Consider the following 20,947-nt stretch of genomic DNA (forward strand, 5'->3'; position numbering starts at 1 on the left):
TAATGAAAAGAAAGTGAGTATGAAGTACATGAAAGAGACCCTAGGACTAAGTGTCCTAGGTGTCACATAGAACTAAATGTCCTATGTGGCATAAAAAACACTTAAACACTGAAGTGCCTATAACTATGCCTACAAGGCACATACCAGGGCCCATAGGGCATCAATACGACCGGGAGAAGGTGGTCTACAATTGATTGGGCATAGTGGGACAGTGGTCCAGCCGGGTCTTTTGGCAGATGGAGTAGATTACCCATGGAGGTAGAGGTGAGGCTTGGCGTCGTAGCGCATCTGCGAGAGGCAGGGCAACGGATGAGAGATTGACCTAGCCATCCCTGAGTCTTGGTGGGAGGGACTTCGCGTCTGGAGGGATAGCATTTTGTTGGGGCAGTTTTCTCGGACTGGTGTCCCCTTGAGGATGATGATGCAGTGATGCAGCACGCACCTCGGCTTCTTCTGTGTAGGACCTGGAGGCCTACTTCATCCGCTCACTGAGAGAGACCCTGAGATGGATGGGAGTCTTGATGGGATTCACTGGCAGATGATCAGAGTGGTGGGACGTTTGGGGAAGGAGTGGCACATTGACCCTCCTAGTATCTCAGAGCAGGATGGGAGGGTAGACCCTTGAGGGTGGTCCACTGGGATCCGGGAGAGTGGTTCTGACCCTCCAGGAGCGGCCTCGCTGATCAGATGGACGAGGTGCCCTTCTTTTCCTACACCACACGGATTGACAGGAGGCTCCAGATGGACTCTTCCAGGTGGACCCCCTCGAGGGAGCGGCATTGGGTGACCGAGAGAGTGCCCTGCCCTGGGATGTCCGCCGTTCCAGGTTTTGAACGCGGTTATGGTCCAATTTGTGGCCGAGGAAGATATCCTACTTTTGGTTGGCCGCCCACGGAGGCTTGCCCATTAGACCGTGGTTGGAGCAGATGCGAGTGGAGGGGCAATGCCCCCAGATGGTGCCTCTGGCTGTGGGAGGGTAGACCCTTGAGGGAGGTCCACTGGGATCTGGGAGAGTGGTTCTGACCCTCCAGAAGCGGCCTTGCTGATCAGATGGACGAGGTGCCCTTCTTTTCCTACACCACACGGATTAACAAGAGGCTCCAGATGGACTCTTCCAGGTGGACCCCCTCAGGGGAGCGGCATTGGGGGACCGAGAGAGTGCCCTGGGATGTTCGTTCCAGGTTTTGGACGCGGTTATGGTTCAATTTGCGGGCGAGGAAGATATCCTACTTCTTTTGGTTGGCCGCCCACGGAGGCTTGCCCATCAAACCGTGGTTGGAGCAGATGCGAGTGGAGGGGCAATGCCATTGTTGCTCAGCTGGTTTCCTAGAGAGGATACCGCACTGCCTTTGGAGCTATCGTAAGCAGCCAGGATAAGCAGCCAGGATCTGGATGGGAGCCCGCAGGATCATGACCCGTATGCAGAGTCTTTAGAGGGACTACACCTGGGGGATGGTGGCCTGGTTGATATAGGGAGGACACGTGGCCTTTGGAGCTATCGAAGAGCAGCGAGGATCTGGATGGGAGCCCGCAGGAGCATGACCCGTATGCCTCTGTCTTTAGAGGGACTACACCTGGGGGATGGTGGCCTGGTTGATTGAGGGAGGACACGCATTTTAGATTGATGAGATCTCCCCAGCCTAGTGGATACAGCATTCAGAGGATAGCGCTCCATGAGGCAATCCCTCTTGATAGCCTAGCTCCCCCTTCTCCTCCAGAGGACAGCATTTGGGAGGTGGTAGCCAGTATCACTGTGTGGAACATTTGGGTGGCTCGCTAAGTCTCGTGATGGGTGAGCATCCAGTTCCACCCTCGGCTACCATGGTCGCCATCTGGCAGGATATTATCTACACTCTACACTCCACCTGGGAGCGTGGGACTCCAGGCTCTAGAGCGACTATTGAGAGGCATGCTGGATTCTACAAGGCTTGGCCTGCAGGAGTTTTCTACATCTTCACTACGCGAGGGATTCGCTAGATGTATAGTTCCCCCACTTGGCTGTTAGCCCCAATACGAGAGATCCCCTAGGCAGTGAGCTGGGTTTATTTGGAACAGGCTGGTTCTTTTCTTTCAGCCTTTTCCGATTTTTTTCATACTCAGCACCTTCGGGGCTGCTGTTTTATATGAAGTCTTTCAAGCATTAATAGAAGGTTCCTTTCTTTGCCCAAAAAAAAAAAAAAAGTCTTTGGAAGATCGATGGGTCTATGAGATTGTGAAAATCCTAGTACAAATGAGTTGTGGTGGTGGAGCTACTAAACGAGCATCCACACGAATGCAAAATGCAGAATGGTAGCACTAAGTACTAAGTACAACGTAGTCATTTCGGTGGTCAACTATATATCAATCTCATCATCATCATCATCATCATCATCAGGACATCAGGGTGGATGAGGCAATGGAGGCATGAAATCGGCGATAGAGTGTTGTCGGCCACTCACGGGTGCGGCCCTGGCACGTCTCCTGGTCATAGCTCTGCGCCTAACAAGGGCTATAGTAACCTTTGTCGGTCGGGCTCCGACTCTAAACAGGGAGGGGATATTCCCAAGTGTAATCGGTGTGTCAACCCTTTGTTTGAGCTGTCGGGTCATTGGCTCTGGATCCCGATCATGTCGAGGCCTCGTCTCATGGGGGTCCATGTGAGCTGGCTGAAAAAACACCATGATAAAGCTCTGATAGGGATCAGCCAAGGAAGAAATCTGCTTCTGTCTCCGTGCTCGAAGTATCTTCTCGCGGTGTCTGAGTACCTCATGAACGAAGCTTGCCAAACACCTCTGGTCTGGGTAGGAGAGGAATCGGGCCCAAACCCCATAGCTATCTCTGGAGAGGCAGTAGAAACGTCCTCAAATCTCATAGTAAGCAGAACACCTGAAGATGAAGTGCTCCTTTGTCTCAACCTCTTGCATGTCACATAATGTGCATATGCGCCTCTCCTTGGGTAGGTGCTCTGCTCTGCCGCTCTGAATCCGAAGTCTATGTGAAGAGACCCGCAACTGCCAAAGAGAGATCCTCAGTGAGTAGGGTAAGTAGATCTGTGTGTGTCCTGGTGGGTCAATGAAACCCTCGTCTATGATATGTAAGCAGTGATCTTTGTAGAAGCTAAGCTTCATTGGGAGTTCACTCGATCTCAACCAGGTCCGGAATGTGTGTAGCTGTAAGAGATCCTCACAGATAACCTGGTTGACCTCGTGTGATAGGAGGGGAGAAAACGGAGCGTCCATGCTTTACTGGAAGGGAGGGAGTCTATCCATGTGGAGCCCCAGTCGCTCAAACCATCTCTCTGTGCGTGCATACCAGGGTCCTTGGTCCCCTCCAGCTGAAAGTGCCATAGAAGAGGACAGTGCTAGCCATTGTAGCCTGCTGTGCTCAAAAGTGTAATCCCCATACTCCCTGACTCGGTAAAGATACGTGATGACCTGAAATGGAGCATCTAGTTGTAATGGGGATGACCCAAACTCATCCTGAATGATCTGGTGAGGAACGGATGGCTTACCGCGAATCATCCATGTGATAACATGAGAACTTAACACAGGTGGGACTGACTTCTATATCCTTGGTGCAAGAGCGGGAGTGGGAGCACGAGCCCCCCACCTGCCATGCCGGGAGGCACACCTAGGGCTGGGACTGGAGGTCAAGGAAGAGGTGGCGGGGGTTGTGGCGGCTGCATTGGTGGGGGGGGGGGGTAGGCTAGAGGCTAAGGCGTGGGGGGTGGCCAGCGGGGAGGAGACAACAAGACGGGGGTAGCCGGGGGCACAAAGGCAAGAGCTGAAGATGGGGAGGGAGCAGGGGGGCCTGTAGGCGGAGGGAGCAGAGGAGAGCAGACAGGGTAGCGAGCTGCAGGTGGGCAGGGCAGTGGGGCAGAGCCGAGAGAGGGAGGGCGGCGGAGCTGCAACAAGAGCTGCAGGCGGAGGGCAGAGATAAAGTGTATTAAAGTCTTCAAAAGAATGATGGGTCTATGAGAGTGTGAAAAATCCTAATACAAACAAGGTGTGTGGGTGGACCTAAATGAGAGGACATCTAACTGTAACCGTATGATATGGGTAATCTCATCTTGTGGGATTAGCTCGGGCGTTGCATCCATGATGTATTGAAAGGGGGGAAGCTGATCCATTTGGAAACCGTGATTGGCAAACCATGAGGTTACACGTGCTTACCATACTGTAGTGCCAAGCCGTCTAGATGACGCTAGTGCCAACCTCGGGGGTAAGGCTCAAACTCTATGGACGAATGTCATTGTCTGAAAAACAGCATCAACCTGGAGAGGAGTCATGGCGAAATTTGCCTGTACTATCTAACAGGGGACTGAGTGCAACACCTACTTCGATTTCTTGCGCTACTTTTTTGAATTCAGCGCTCTCACTCTTACAAACAATCTCTCTCTCTCTCTCTCTAGTTGGCGCATCGTTGATGATGTATTTTCCTTTCGGATGATTTTGTGTCCCATAGGCCATGTATGGCCTTCCGTGGACCTTTAATAAAATTTCTTTCTTTCTTTCTTTCTCTCTCTAACTTTAACTTTGGAATATTTACAACTTGGTGACATCTCTTTGGCTTTTTTTCAATTGACCTCAATTGAGAAGCTTCCTTGTAAATATTCAAAAGCTGTGGATGACCAGACAATATGTCTTCATCCATCCACTTGGCATCCAATGCCGAATAGTTTTTGAAATTTACAAGATACCTGTAAAATTCCTCGCCCTAGGGGCCTTTGTGTACAATATAATACACAAGTTGTTAGCTGAAGGACCTCACATGAAAGGCATTGTGAATCCTCCAATGCTCTGGCAGTTCCAACCTATATGCAACCTTATTAATCTCTTAATTGACTCTGAAAAGGCCATAGTTACCAGTAAGATAACTTTTCATACACTTTTTGCTTGCCCTTAAGTTTACGGAGCCTAGCTTTCTCGAACTTCAAAAGCACCCAATCCCCTTCCTTGAGATCTGACTGTCTCCTATGCTTATCTACAGCCTTCTTATGCTTTTCGTGACACCTTTCTATTGCTGTCCAGAGCTGGCTGAAAGCTGTTTGGAGTCTCTTCCTCCCAGCAGGGTTTACAGGCACATCTCCATGCACTCCACAGCTTTTGTCAGGACAGAGGGTTGTCTGTAAACCTTGGGAAGACCAAAGTCATGGTCTTCAACACGTCATACTAGGTTTATAGGAGAGGCGAGTTCTCTTTCACATTTGATGGGCAGGAGGTGGAGCTAGTTAGGGAGTATACATATTTGGGTGCCACATTTAGAGGTCCAGTCTTCACCATGACGCATGCAGCACGAGATAGGATCAGTAGAGGGTATGCCGCCTTGGCTCTTCTCGAGAGGCAGTGTGCACAGTCACATTTTCAGCATCCCGACACGAAGTCCTTACTTTTCGATACGCTGGTGAGACCTGCAGTCATGTATGCTAGCCCCTTTTGGGCAGGAGATCTCAGGGTTGCAGATTGGAGACGAGTAGAGAGGTTACAGATCATCATGTTCTCCAGATTGATCAGAGCGAAGCCCACGGTACCGCATCAGATTACGTTCGCAGAGTTCGGAGCTACACCCCTAGCGCTAGATGCAGCATTTCAGTCAGTTACGTACTTGCATAGGATCAGGGCGCTCGGAGACTCAGCAGCAGGCAGAGCACGATTACCGTGGCTAGCACTGACATCCTCGCAGATGTTAGCGGAGAGAGGTCATACTTTTTGTTGGTACCACACACTCTCCACATGGCTCACCTCGCTGGGCTTGGATATGGATAGGCTGCCACCATTTCGATACAGCATAGATGCCCCTCGCCTCCCTCTCACTCGACATGAGCTCAGCCAGGTTATCAGGGCAGATTTGTTGCAGCTACACACGTTTCGCACTTGGGTTCATCCCACGGAGCTTCCTACGAAGATGGCCACATATCGTGACCATTTTCTCAGGATTTCAGAGGATGGCTTCATCATATCCCCAGGATATATCGGCGTTCATATGTCGCACTCACTCAGGATTGCCTTGGGCCAGCTCAGGGTATCTTCCCACAGATTAGACGTTGAGGCCGGCAGGATGCGTCGTACAGCTACCGGACATAGACCCAGGCGAGAGACTAGGATATGCCCTTGTTGCACTATGGGGGAGGTGGAGACTGAGGAGCACTTTGTTTGCAGATGCCCTTTATATTATGAGATCCGTGGCAGATTTCACTGTTTATTTGGGCACGGATTTGGACCTCTCTCTCGGATTATGGAGTATGAGGATCAGTATTGCTTAGCGTTGTTCATCAGGGAGATCACCAGATACAGAGAGAGATTCCTCAGAGAGCACCGTCGCATCCCTGCCAGAGACCTGGTTATTCATGAGGAGCAGGACGAGGCGCAGGATCATGAGCACAGAGATAGCCCATCTTGCCAGAGAGCACCGATGGTTCCACCCCGAGGATGTACATATGACATGATCCGGCAGCACCGCAGGATGATCTTACACAGAGGCCGTACCCGTCGCTTTATTTCTAGACGACGGAGGATGATGGCAGATTTTCGGAGGAGATTGCTCCATGGAGACTTGGCACCGCCAGCAGCCCATTTGACACTTGCCCAGATCTTCACACTCATAGCAGGAGGCATGGTCGATGGCCATGACTTCCATCATTTCTTTGGATCACAGACCCCTTAGGGAAGACGATGTTCCTCATATTTCATATTTTACATTTTGTATCTAGGCAATTTTGGTACTCTATTTCATTTCATTTTGTATCTAGGATTTTTGTAGCCATTTTTGGCATCTTAGCGGTATTACGATGAGGCCACCTAGTTGGCGCATCGTTGATGATGTATTTTCCTTTCGGATGATTTTGTGTCCCATAGGCCATGTATGGCCTTCCGTGGACCTTTAATAAAATTTCTTTCTTTCTTTCTTTCTCTCTCTAACTTTAACTTTGGAATATTTACAACTTGGTGACATCTCTTTGGCTTTTTTTCAATTGACCTCAATTGAGAAGCTTCCTTGTAAATATTCAAAAGCTGTGGATGACCAGACAATATGTCTTCATCCATCCACTTGGCATCCAATGCCGAATAGTTTTTGAAATTTACAAGATACCTGTAAAATTCCTCGCCCTAGGGGCCTTTGTGTACAATATAATACACAAGTTGTTAGCTGAAGGACCTCACATGAAAGGCATTGTGAATCCTCCAATGCTCTGGCAGTTCCAACCTATATGCAACCTTATTAATCTCTTAATTGACTCTGAAAAGGCCATAGTACCAGTAAGATAACTTTTCATACACTTTTTGCTTGCCCTTAAGTTTACGGAGCCTAGCTTTCTCGAACTTCAAAAGCACCCAATCCCCTTCCTTGAGATCTGATTGTCTCCTATGCTTATCTACAGCCTTCTTATGCTTTTCGTGACACCTTTCTATTGCTGTCCAGAGCTGGCTGAAAGCTGTTTGGAGTCTCTGACAAACTGATCAGCTGCAAATATTTAATCTTTGGTCCTCAGGATAGGTGGCAGAATCACCTTCCCATGATGACCTCAAAGGGGGCTTTCCTGTGGAGCTGTGAACTGTATTGTTATATGCAAACTCCACCAATGGTAGGTACTTTTCCCAACGTGAACTTTGGTCAGCCATGTAGCATTTCAATAAATACAACATTGTAGGATTTGCTACCTCATTCTGACCATCTATTGAGGGACGGAAAGAAGAAGATCTATGCCATGAAAAGCTTAGCCATATGATCTGTCTTTATAGTTTTGTGTACTGGAATGAAATGAGCTTGCTTGCTGAATCTATCAATGATAGTCCAAATCCCATCATTCCTTGACTTTCATCTTGGCAAATAAAAAATAAAATCCATTGCGATACTTTCCCATGGAGCCTGAGGCACGGGAAGAGGCATAAGTAGGCCAAGTGCCTTCCGTCTGTCATATTTGACCTTCTGACAGGTTAGGCATTATGTAACAAACTGATGTATATCTTTCTGCATCGCTGGCCAAAATAAATACCTCTGTAATGCTTGAGTTGCGGTAATTCCTCTATGCCCAGCATAGGGAGGTGGATGGCATTCCTCCAAAATCTTTTTCATCTCCTCTTGGGTGATGCATAGGCTGTCATCTTTCATTAGATACCCATCTTTTAGGGAATAGTGACTGGTGGACTGACCCTCTTGCACTTGCTGTAAAATCTTACCATTTGCATCATTAGCATATTGCTTCCTCATGTCTTCCAGATCCCTATGATAAGCAATAGTTACATTTTCACTTGGGGTCTTTGAGACAGGGCATCTGCCACTCTGTTCTGAGCTCCCGGAGTATGGACAATCTGAAAATGATACATTGATAGCATGTTTGCCCATTTCATGTGCTTCTTGGAGAACTTACTCTGAGTCAAGAAATATTTCAGACTTTGGTGATTAGTCTTTGCTGTAAAGTTTGCACCCAAAAGATAATGCTTCCATGTATGGAGGGCATGAATCACAACCAACAACTCTTTCTCATAGATTCCCAAATATCTTTTGGCATCCCAGAGTCTCTACTCTCGAAGGCCACTACATGACCATTCTGATGCAATGGAGCCCTAACACACTCCCCACAGGCATCACAATCTACATCAAATGGCTGATCCAAATCAGGAACTATCAGAATTGGCTCTGTGGTCAGCTTCTCTTGTGTGGTGGATCCTTTCTTCTGTGGAGTACCCCATCTGAAAGCTGCATTTTTCTTGGTTAGGTCGTGAAGAATCTTCTGTAGTAAGAACACAGGCCTAGGAACCTATGGACTTCATGCACAATCTTCAGCTCCGGCCATTCTTAAATGGCTTGCCGGATACGTCCGTATCTTCTTTTTGGATATTATATTCCCCAAATAGTGGATCTCTTCCAGAAAGAATTCACTCTTCTTGCTGTTTGCATAGAGCTGGCGATTTTGCAAAACAGTAGCAAGATGTTCCTCGTGCTCTTCTTCGGACTTAGAGAAAACAATGATGTCAGCGAAGAAGGTTCCCGCGAACTGTCTATAAGGTCGGAAGATACGATCCATCATTCTATTGAAAGTAGCCAGAGCATATGTCAACTTGAAAGGCATCAGCAGATACTCATACATCCCAAAAGTAGTGCAAAACGTTATCTTGTGCACATCTTGAGGTTGTATCACGACTTGGTGATAACCACTCTTTAAGTCTATCCTGCTGAAAACTGACGTTCCATTTAATTGGTCCAACACATCATCGATGCGCGAAATTGGGAAGTTGTTCTTGATGGTCATTTTGTTTATGCACGATAGTCAACGCACATACAAAATGAACCATCATTCTTTTGTAGAAGTAGCACAAGGGAGAAAAATGGAGAGGAATTGGGCTGAATCATCCCCTTGGACAACAAGTCTTGCACTTGGGCCATGATTTCTTCTCGCTGAGTTGCACCAACTCTTTAGGCTAAGCGTTTCCAGCTCTACCTCTTCATCCTCATCATCATATTTTTCTTGTGGATCATCGAAGCCAAAGCATGAAAAGAAGAAGAAGCCAGAGCAAGAAAGCAAAGACCAAGGAGTTTAAAGACGATGGGAAGTCTGTTAGGTTTGCAACTTTTAATGGCCAGTATGGCCAGACAGAAAAAGCCATGCAGTCCGTTAGGCAATTTGATGCAGCTTTTGGCACTGAGAAATTTTTTCGAGTCCTCCAAGCTGCAAATAGTTAGTTTGCACCTGACAGCAATGGCTAGTGCATGGTGGAGCGCACAGGCTAGAGCTGGCACTGCTCCAAGGAAGGGGAAGGGTTTCAGGATAGGCTTTTACATATAGTTCATGCCCAAGCAGTTCAGAGACCATGTCCGCCTTCCCTAGGATAGTCTGCATATGGGATGCAGAAATTTTGGGATGCATATTTGCAAATTACTCCCTTCAAGAAGGTCTCAAAGAAGACCCAGGTAAAAAAGTAAGGTTTGGTCTCACTCCAAAGATACAGGCATACAAGATATCATGGACGCAGCCACTGTGGCGAGCTTAATGTACATGCACGATCCACCATAGTGCCTTCTCTTTTTGCTGGGACAACAGATAAGAAAAAGCCAGCCACACCTCAGCTAAAGAAAATGGAGTTTCCCAAGGCTCAAAAGAGGGATTTTTAGTCTCAAAAGCTGAGGGGAAACGAAGCACCAAAAGCCTTCAAGGGTAAACCCTAGTTTTCCCCTGAGCAGATAGCCGTTTTTTGCAAAGAGGGGAAATTTTTAGGTGTGTAAAGGAAGGGCATGTGGCTGCCCACTGCCCCGAGAAATCTTCGGGTTCTAGGGAGTAGAGAAAGCCACCAGAACAACAAAAGCCAATGGCAGGAGGAATTCCTGACATTTTGGGCAGAGTGACAAATCCAGAGGAAAGAGAGTTGCTACTTTCTTAGGGCAAGATAAGTGACCAACAGGCGCTCATATTGTTTGTGATCCCGGGGTTACAGATAAATTCATCTCAGAGGATTTAGCCCTAAGCCTGGGGATAAAGACGGAGGATTTGGGTAGGGCTCTGGATGTTGACCCGATGTTCTGTGGGAAGCTTCTCCCTTAATAGGGAAGCTCCGTCTTCATGTACAAAACTATGTTGATCAGGAAGACTTCTTCATCTTCCCATCTAAAACATCATGATGTGGTTTTGGGTATGCCTTGGTTCCATCGCAAGGCAGTGAAGCTAAGCCTTCCGAAGAGAGTGCTTGAGCTTGTACATAGGGGTAGAACATAGCATGTGGTTAGAGGGGAGACCATCCCCATTGTATCTAATGTTTCAGTTGGAAAAGCAATAAGGTCTGCAATTTCAGTGTATATGGTTTAAATAAAAGAAAGAGATGTTGAAATGCATGCTGAAATGAATGAGGCAGATAAAGATAAATTTCAGTTTCTTGTAAACTTTAAAGATTGTTGTTCTGAATCTTTTACTAGGGGAGTTACCCCCTGAGAGACTTGAAGATCATGGCATAGAACTCATTCCTGGTCATGAGTCAATGTCCTCACTCTGTTGATACCATGTCCGAATTGCCTAGATGATGTCTTGATTGTATCCTAGGTCAAGTAGTTGTATGAATCGTCTGGCTCATGATATAGTATCAAAGGGTTTGTCGAAAGTCCCAAAGCAACGATAAACTCGTTTCTTTCGTGCTCATACATCCTCAATTACAATTCTCATTGTAAAGACTTGGTCTAGTGTAGCATGATCTGCTTGAACACCTGCGTGCCCCATTGCTCTAAATCATTGAGAGAAAGTCTATGGAAGACCAAAAATCTTATGGGCATGCATTCTTGGACATGGACATAATACAATGTCTTGTTATTCATATTGGTTTGGATTGATGGCCCTCCTCGGTTGGTTTCACTTTTTTCCCACACGGGTTGGGAGGAAAGGGGGGGGGGGCTTTTGTGTAGCTGACTATCTTATGAGATCCCTGGCGTTCACCTCGCATATACAAGTGCAACTTGACAACCTTTCTGATTGCTTGTGTCCATGATGAGCTCTGAAGAAAGTGTAAGTAACGAATCATAATCCACCTGGTCGCTTTTGGAAGCCCGAATGGTTTGGACCTTTTGAGCATAGACTTTGTAAACAACATGAACGTTGCACACTATGGTGTGGGATGACTCACTACAGTATTAGAAGACCACATGAAGTAGTCTAATCTAGACAAGGATGCATTTGCAAACTACAATTTGATTTGCAGAACAATCATGTCTCTCCCTGTCTTCATATATAAAAACCATTTCAGGTAAAAAATTTGTAGGAGACTTTCAACACACCCACCTATATAAAAATCTTGTGTGAGTTCTGTAACTTTATATTATGGCATATGGCTTAATCGAGTCTTGCATGGCATAGTAAGTTCTCCCTACTAATTAAGTCCTAAAGGCCTCATAACCCTTTTGGAAGATGTCGCTATGCAACAAATTTTACAAGTATGATGGTGCGATTGTAAGACAAGTAGAATGCAAAACATGATGTGTGCGTCCGACCACATGCATGTGCCTTTGTTTCTTTTCCTACTTTGGTTGTTGGTTTGGTATGCTTGCTGAGTGCCGTGTGGTTTATATGAATTGATTTACAAGCTCCTTGGCTTGGTAGGCATGTGTATGATGGCTGATTTTGGTATGTGAGAGAAAGGGAAAGGCTTGTATAAGCAACTGAATGTGGTAGCTGAGTTGATTGCCATGTGAGTCTGTATGAAGTGATTTGTAAGTTCCTAGGCATGTGTGTTTGCTTTTCCTTACTTTTGAAATCATTGTGACTTGTAGTTTGAGCGAGGTAAAGCATTGAACAATATTCAAGATGAAGTTGAGATCATGCTGAAGGATGAGGGGGATGAAAAGAGTTTAAAAATGTTACCTCTAGCATTTGATCAAGTTAGGAAGGAGGTAAGCTTTTGGATTTCTCTTTATACATGCTTAGTTTATTTGGTGTTGACACTTAGAAATCAAAATGTATTCTTCTTAATGTTAATGCCTATTGAAAATTGTGGATATTTGTGTGTCATTACGGTGTAGTTTTAAGTAGTTGATAGGCAAGCCATTCTGTTAGTTTGTTCTATAGTTCTTTAAATGCTTTAATTGTAAAATTTCAAGATTGTTTGGGAATTTGAGTTATATGTCACTTCCTCTTCATGTTGCCGATTATAGGACATGGTGATCTTTTCTCCAACAGCTTCATCCAAAATTCTTTGGAATTACTCCTCTTTTGAGTGACTTCCATGAGATTGAAACTGCGCTATGCATTGTGTTTTTAGAGGATGAGTTTGGGATTCATCTAGATATATGTTCACCGCCGTGTAAGTGGCCACATAAATTTCTCCTTGTGAAGTTTTCATCCATGTTGTGGCTTGCAGATATGGCGATTAATTCTTTCTATCTTAAGTGGTGCGTGGGCTGCCCTCTCAACAAGATTGTCTAAGCATTTTTTGCTTAGAAACGCTTGTTTGGGAGAGACTTGTGAGATTTGGGAGAGTAGAATGCAAGAGTGAGCTGAACGTCTGAATAGAAGAGATAGAAAGTACAAGAAAGAGGGGGGTTTTGTCTAAGTGACAAAACCCTTATCCTATCCACTAACCGTAATTAGGGATTGGACTGTGGTTAGGAGGAAAAACCTCAATGAGGGAAAAGTGCCCCTAACCTACTTATTACATTACATTCGCCAGTGCCTAGAATATATCAATAATTCTAACACCCCCTGAAGTTCCAATGTGGTGTACAAAGTAGTAATCAATCACCAAAAGGAGATAAGTTTAGGGCACTGCGAAATGCCTCAAACTTCTCACGTGGAAGTGCTTTGGTGAAGATGTCTATAAGATTATCATGTGTTGACACATAGATGATACTCATCTCCCCTACATGCAACTTCTCTTTGACATAATGATAATGAACCTCAATGTGCTTCGTGCGAGCATGCCCTGTACTCAGCTTCACATGAGGAAGTAGCCACTGTAAATTGTTTCTTGCGCAGCCAAGAAATGCAAGCTTTGCCCACAAAGAAACAATTACCACTAGCAGACTGCCTGGTATCATAGTCTCTAGTTCAATCTGAGTCACTATAAGCATGCATCTGCAAAATGCCTCAAACTTCTCATGTGGAAGTGCTTTGGTGAAGATGTCTATAAGATTATCATGTGTTGACACATAGATCATACTCATCTCCCCTACATGCAACTTCTCTCTGACATTATGATAATGAACCTCAATGTGCTTCGTGCGAGCATGAAACACATGATTCTTTGCCACTGCTATAGCACTCTGACTATCAGTGAGAATTGGAGAAGGACCCTCCAATAAGAGATGAAGATCGGCAAACAAACGACGCAGCCAAACACATTCAATTGGCGCTGTGAAAGTTGCCGTGTATTCAGCTTTACATTCTCTAGTTCAATCTGAGTCACTGTAAGCATGCATCTGCAAGTCACCCCCCTTGGGAAACATTAAGCCTAAGATTTTGTGCCTTGCAAATAATGGAAGATGCGTTTTATAGCCTGCCAATGTGTTCTGGGGGATGTAAAGGCTGAATGGTGCACATTGCCATCATTTTGGTTTTGTTGACATTTACCTGCAGCCCGCTCTCTAGACAAAAGGTCTTCAATATCTATAATAGTTTGTGCATGTGGTCGGGATCATATGCAAAAAGAACTATATCATCTGCATATAGCAGTAACAATATTACCCACACTCCTATTTTGGGGTCTTGTATGTCTTCTGTTGACATAGCTTCTTTTACAAGTTCTTCTAGCCTGTCAATGCATATCCCAAATAAAGTGGGTGAGAGTGGGCAGCCTTGCTTGACTCCCATGTTGCTTTGAAATGCAGTCGATAGTCCCTGAGATTGCTTCAATCGGCATAGAACTTTTTCATATATCCGGGAGATGCCCACTCTGAGTGTCAATGTTTTGGCTGCATGTATCTCTTGGATCTCTTGCCTAACAACTTCATCCACACTCTGTGCAGGAACAAAATCAACATGTGGCATGTGGATTAGGAGGAGGTTGCTGTAAATTTTGATTTTCATTATGAGCCTCAGCTGGGGAACCAAAAGCTATAGGAAGCATCCCCTCAAAAACATCATCTGAAGAAGTTGGAATAGTAAATTCAGCATGTATATGTGCCGAATTCTCTGAAAAAATAACATCTCTACTCACAAAAATCTTGCGAGAAGCAGGATTGTAGAGACGATAGCCTTTGCTTTGTGCACTATACCTAACGAAAATACACTTAAGTGTCTTATCTGACAACTTATGTCGAAACTCCACCGGCATGTGGGCATATGCAACACAACCAAAAACTCTAAATTGATCCACTGAGGGCTTTCTTCCATTCCAAGCCTCATAGGGAGTGATTGTCTTCAAAGCCTTTGTGATTCAAAACATAATTGGCACACAAGGCCTTCCAGCCAAAACCTGTGAGGCAACTTCTTACTGGTAAACATGCATCTATCCATCTCCATGAGAGAGTGATTTTTGCGCTTAGCTTTGCCTTTTTGCTGAGGTGTAAGCCTCATTGTAAGCTGATGCGTGATGCCATCTCCTTCAAAAATGCCTCAAATTTATGAGACATGTCCCCTCTGTCAGTGTGAACCCCCCCTTTGTCAGTGTGAAGTCTTTGCACCTTGAGTCCTGTCTCATTTTCAACCATAGCCACAAAGTGTTTGAAATGCATAAATACTTCTGATTTTTTCTTTAGACCATAGACCCAAGTATAATTGGTGAAGTCATCTATGAATGTAACATAATAGAGATAACGACCAAAAGCAGGTGTCCTCATGGGCATCACTATGTATGAGTTGTAATTTACGACTAGCTCTTATTGCACTATCCTTCTTAAAAGGAAATCTATGCATCTTGCCAAGGATGCATCTCCCACATGCATGAGGAGGAGGTAACTCCAAAGGAGGCAATGCATCAACCATAGCATGCTTTTGAAGTGTCATCAAGCTGCCATAGCTCATGTGCCCATATCTCGCATGCCATAACTCCGCATTCTGCATCGCAGCAGTGGGAGTCGCTCACTGAAAGTGCAAGATTGGACCTTTTCTCATAAATGTCAAGCTGAAAAAGTCCCCGATACAAAGTGCCAGACAACATCAAAGCATAGTCATTCTCTTTCATTGACACTGAAAGTGCATCCTTTGAAGGGTCATAGCTACAAGTCAAGAAAGCATACATGATACGGGTCATCCTCAAGAGTGGCTGTAGTAACTAGACTATCCATTGGAAAATCTGAAATGCAAGATAAAAAGGCATAGTGCTCTTCCACAAAGTTGGTTGTAACATCCCCTCCATCATGTGTACTAGGAGGTGATGCATCTGAGATAGCCATACGTGAATCCCTTTTCCTTTCCTTACCTATTTGCTTCTTGCATTCACCAATGTAATGACCTGGGTTCTTGCAGTAGTGACAAATGCCCTTCCTCTTAGGGCTTATCTGCATCACCTTTAGCCTTATAAGAGGGCTGTACTGAATCAGCTTTATGCTGATGTGTGGGCTGATTTGCATGTTGCTTTTGCTGCCCTTTTCCTTTGGGCTTGAACTTAGAAAGCATGGCATGCTCGCCAGCCCGTGTTGCCATGTTTTTTCTTGTCAACTCTTCTTGCAATAAGAGTCCTACCAACTCGTAAAAAGAGAGAGCATTGCTACCCCCCCTCAATGACAAATTCAGCGAGGTGTGGAAACCGAGATAAGACTCAGGAAGAGAATCTAGAGTGGTAGTGATCATGTCTGAATCTAGAATAACCTCATCTATATTCTGTTGGAATTATATCTATAATTCAGCAGTGACCAATGTAATATAATAAGTTAGTTAGGGGCACTTTTCCCTCCTTTAGAGGTTTTTCCCCCTAACTGCAGTTAGTTCACTAACTATGGTTAGTGACTACTAAGGTTTTGTCACTATGACAAAACCTTATCTACACTACTTTGTGTTGTACTTTCTTACACTCTATTGTGCAACTACAGCTTCCAAGCTTTTGTCTCTCTCACACTCTCTTGCTCTCACTCTCTCTATCCCTTCATTTGGTATCAGAGCAGGTCCAAGAGCCTGGTGCTCCTTGCTCCCTCAAGTTTCAATCTCAGCCTCGATTTTCAGCCTACGCAAATCTGCCCGTACAGTCCGTACGACTGTACGGAAGTCTGACGCCTGCCGTACGATTTCGCCCGCCGTACCAGCGCCGAAACTGTTCGTAAACTGCTGCAGTACTGTTCCGTACCAGTTCCGTACAAATCCGTACCTGCAGTCGTACTTCGCCGTACCTGCAGTCGTACTTCGCCGTACCTGCAGACGTACTTCGCCGTACCTGCGAAAAGCTGCGTCATCTGTGCCGTACTTTGCCGTACCCTGTGGCCGTACACCGTACAGCGCCGTCAATCTGTACCGCATCTGCTTTTCGCCATACCTGCAATCTGTACTTCGCCGTCAATCTGTACTGCATCTGCTTCAGTACAGCAGCACGGATCTTCTTGGTTTTGGACAAGAGATTTGGCAGGTGATTTTTGGCAGGTCATCTTTGTTTTGGCAAGTGATCTTTGACAGGCTAAGTTTGCAGACAGCCATTGTTTGGCTAAGTATTCTGCAAGAACATTTGGGGCATTTTACAGATTGAAGCCATTGCAATCATTGGGCAAGTTTGAAGCTATCACAAGAGCAAAATTGCAGATTTGTCTGAAATTTGGGGCTTTTGTATTAAAATTGCAGATTTGGGGCTTTTGGCATTTTTACCCCTTTCTGGCTGCAATTTCTAGCCACAAATTGGGGCTTTTGTGTTTGGAGAGCATTTTTTGGAGTATTCTGTACATACTGCCTTTCTTGGAGTGTTTGGAACACTTTTGGCAGATTTGTGAGAGTGTTTTATGCTTGGACAGATTTCTGACAGCTCAAGTGCAGAAATCTAAGTTGCATATACAGCTCGTGCTTGGGTGTGGTTTTTGGGAGTTGTGCATTTTATTCCCAGTAAGGGAATTCAGCTTTGTATCTGCTTCAATTCCTTTTTCAGATATGGCCCATCAAAATCAGAATGATTTTCAGTTCGGTGGTCTTTCTCAGGAAGACAAATTGGATGGTACCAACTACTCCCTCTGGAGTTTCATGGTACGTAATATTCTGATTTCTCGCAATTTATGGGATTATGTCAATGGGGATGAAATCCGACCAGCAGATATTGCACCTGCTACCCCTCCTCACCAAGGAGGTGGAAGAGGTCGTGCACAAGGTGCAGCTGCAGGACAAGTTGTTGGTGCAGCTACAGTTAATACTCCTGAGCAAAAGAGATGGGATTCACGGGATGCCTTAGCCTTGTCTTGCATCTCTCTTTCAGTGAAAAGATCAATCATTCCGCATATCCGGTCGTGTAAGACCTCCAGGGCAGCGTGGGATATTTTGGAAAGCATGTATGCAGCACGGAATGATGCCAGGGTATCTTTTTTAAAAAGAGAGTTAAGCAATACACATATGGAGGAGGGTGACTCCATGTCAGCCCACCTCACTAAGCTACAGGATCTCAGAGAGCAGTTGTTAAATATAGATGAAATTATTCCTGATTCAGAGATGATTACAACCACTCTGAATTCTCTTCCTGAGTCTTATCTCAGCTTTCATACTTCGCTGAATTTATCATTGAGGGGGGGTGCAAATCCTCTTTCTTTTCATGAGCTGATAGGACTTCTGCTTCAGGAAGAGCAGACCAGGAAAAATTTGGCTTCACGTGCAGGTGAACAAGCCATGCTCTCAAAATTCAAATCAAAAACAAAGGGACAGGCAAAAACAGCAGCAAATCAGCCTTCCAGTGGGTCAGGACAGCCTTCACAAAAGGCTAAAAGTGATGCAAGCAAGCCCAAAAAGAAGGGTTTCTGTCACTACTGCAAAAAGCCAGGTCATCACATAGCAGAATGCAGGAAAAGGATTGCAAAGGAAAAGAAAAACAGCTCAGGAATGGCTGTTTCAGATTCAGCCCCTTGTGCATCTGACAGTGGGGATGCTGCAGCCAACTTTGTTGGTCAAGATTATGCCTTTTTATCTTGCATTTCTGATTCTAGGTTGGCTGTTCCAGATGATCGGGATAGTACAACTTCTTGCAGTGATGATACATATGCATTTTTGACTTGCAGTTTTGACTCTCCTTCAGATGCATCTGCTTTCAGTGTTGATGAAACACTGAACACATGGTATTTTGACAGCGGTGCATCCAAGCACATCACTTCGAGGAAGTGTCTCTTTACTTCTTTGAATCCACCCCCTGTTGGTAAGAAAGTCACTTGTGCCAACAACTCCTCATATTCAGTACGTGGCACAGGAGAAGTTGAGCTCACTGCAATTGATGGCTCAATTTTCAGACTTTCTGATGTTTTATATGTGCCTGGCATAACCAAAAATCTCCTTTCAGTGTCCACTCTTAACAGAGATGGATTTCAGGTCATCTTTGAGGATGACAAATGTGCGGTCCGGGACAGGGAAGCTAACTATGCCTTAATGTTATCTGGTACTCTGCTGCGTGGGCTTTTTCAGCTTGATATTTTTCAGAAAAGAGCAGCTCATGCTTTGGCAATTTCTTCCCCTACAGTTGCCATGCAAAATGCAGAATTATGGCATGCCAGATATGGCCACATGCATTACAACAGCTTGATGACACTTCACAAATTTTCAATGGTTGATGCATTGCCACCTCTTGAGATACCTCCTCCACATGCCTGTGAAGGGTGCATTTTAGGTAAAATGCATAGATTTCCCTTCAAGAAGGATGGTTCAGTTAAAGCTGTTCGCAAATTGCAGCTTATACACAGTGATGTCTGTGGTCCCATGAGGACTCCTTCATTGGGTGGTCATCTCTACTTTGTCACATTTATTGATGACTACTCCAATTTTACTTGGGTTTATGGGCTGAAAAAGAAATCTGAAGTGTTCACAGTGTTCAAACACTTTTCAGCCATGGTTGAAAATGAAACCGGGCTCAAGATACAGACATTACGCACGGATAGAGGTGGGGAATACCTATCTGCAGAATTTGATGCTTTCCTCAAACAAAAAGGTATTGTGCATCAGCTCACAGTCAAGCTGACCCCTCAGCAAAATGGCAAAGCTGAGAGGAAAAATAGAACCCTCATGGAGATGGACAGATGTATGCTGAAAAGCAAACACATGCCTCATAAATTCTGGTTAGAGGGTTTGATGTGTGCCAATTACATTTTGAACAGGGCTCCCACTAAGGCTTTAAAAACAAAAACTCCTTTTGACGTCTGGAATGACAGGAAGCCTTCAGTGGATCACTTCCGAGTCTTTGGATGCCTTGCCTATGCACATGTGCCAGTTGAATTTAGGCACAAATTGTCAGATAAAGCCATCAAATGCATATTTGTTGGATACAGTGCAGAAAGCAAGGGGTATCGTCTCTACAATCCTGCTACACGCAAAATCATTGTAAGTAGAGATGTGATATTTTCTGAAAATTCAGCTTACACTCAGGCTGATTTTCAAATGCCTTCACCTTCAGAAGATGTACTTCAAGGGTTGCTACCCATTGCTTTGGGTTCCCCTGCTGATTTTTCTGATCCAAATCAGAATTTACAGCAACCTTCAAATGCTTCAGTTTCGCCACGGGATGTCATGCCTCCTCCACAGGAAGTGGAACAAGTGGTACAGCAAGAAATTGCAGACATACATGCAGCAAAAACAGTCCCAAACTGGCTGTTACAGACTCTCCGGGAGAGTAAACTTGATGCCCCGTTACCTGGCAGGACTCGCAGTGCAGCAAGGCACATGGAAGGTGCTAATTCAGTGGAATCAGCATATGCAGGTACTCTCCTTGATGAAGAGGAGCCTGCCACATTTGAAGAGGCACAATGTAATGTGCATTGGATGAATGCCATGCACGATGAGTTGCAGTCCATTGCCAAAAATCAGACTTGGGATGTTGTGGACTTGCCACAGGGTAAACATGCTATTGGCACACGATGGGTATTTAAAGTCAAACGGAAGCCAGATGGCTCCATTGACAGATATAAAGCCAGGCTGGTTGCTAAAGGCTATGCTCAGAAAAAGGGCATAGATTATGAGGAGACTTTTGCTCCTACATCCCGGATGACCACCATCCGATCAGTAATTGCAATGGCTGCACATTTTGAGTGGAATGTTCATCAGTTGGACATCAAAACAGCCTTCTTAAATGGGGACTTGCTGGAAGAGGTGTATGTCAAACCACCTCCGGGTTTTGGAATTACAGCAAATGCACTTCAAGTCTGCAAGCTTAATAAAGCTTTATATGGGCTGAAACAGGCCCCTCGTGCATGGTATGCCAAAATACATGCCTTTTTAACCAGCAAGGGGCTGCACAATAGTCCTACTGAGAGCACCCTCTACATCAAGATGGATGGGGGGGAAATATTAGTCATCCTTCTTTATGTTGATGACTTACTGCTCACAGGGTCCAATGATGACAAAATTGCAGATTTTAAAACTGATTTGCAGACCCATTTTGATATGTCAGATTTGGGGCTG

At 45.2% G+C, this 20,947-nt stretch overlaps 1 protein-coding gene across 1 annotated transcript in view; it reads left to right on the top strand.

The window, feature by feature from the left end:
- Positions 1-20,947, top strand: part of LOC147901147 (polyribonucleotide nucleotidyltransferase) — a 276,757-nt gene that overhangs the window by 140,412 nt on the left and 115,398 nt on the right. Inside the window, exon 8 of the mRNA XM_087375929.1 lies at positions 12,226-12,345. Within this exon, the coding sequence (XP_087232055.1) occupies positions 12,226-12,345 (120 nt within the window). The remainder of the gene's footprint in view (positions 1-12,225; positions 12,346-20,947) is intronic.

This window comes from Dipteris shenzhenensis, chromosome 6 (genome assembly GCF_047967505.1).
Source record: "Dipteris shenzhenensis isolate YYH24624 ecotype China chromosome 6, Dip_SZ_1.0, whole genome shotgun sequence".
Taxonomy (NCBI): Eukaryota; Viridiplantae; Streptophyta; class Polypodiopsida; order Gleicheniales; family Dipteridaceae; genus Dipteris; species Dipteris shenzhenensis.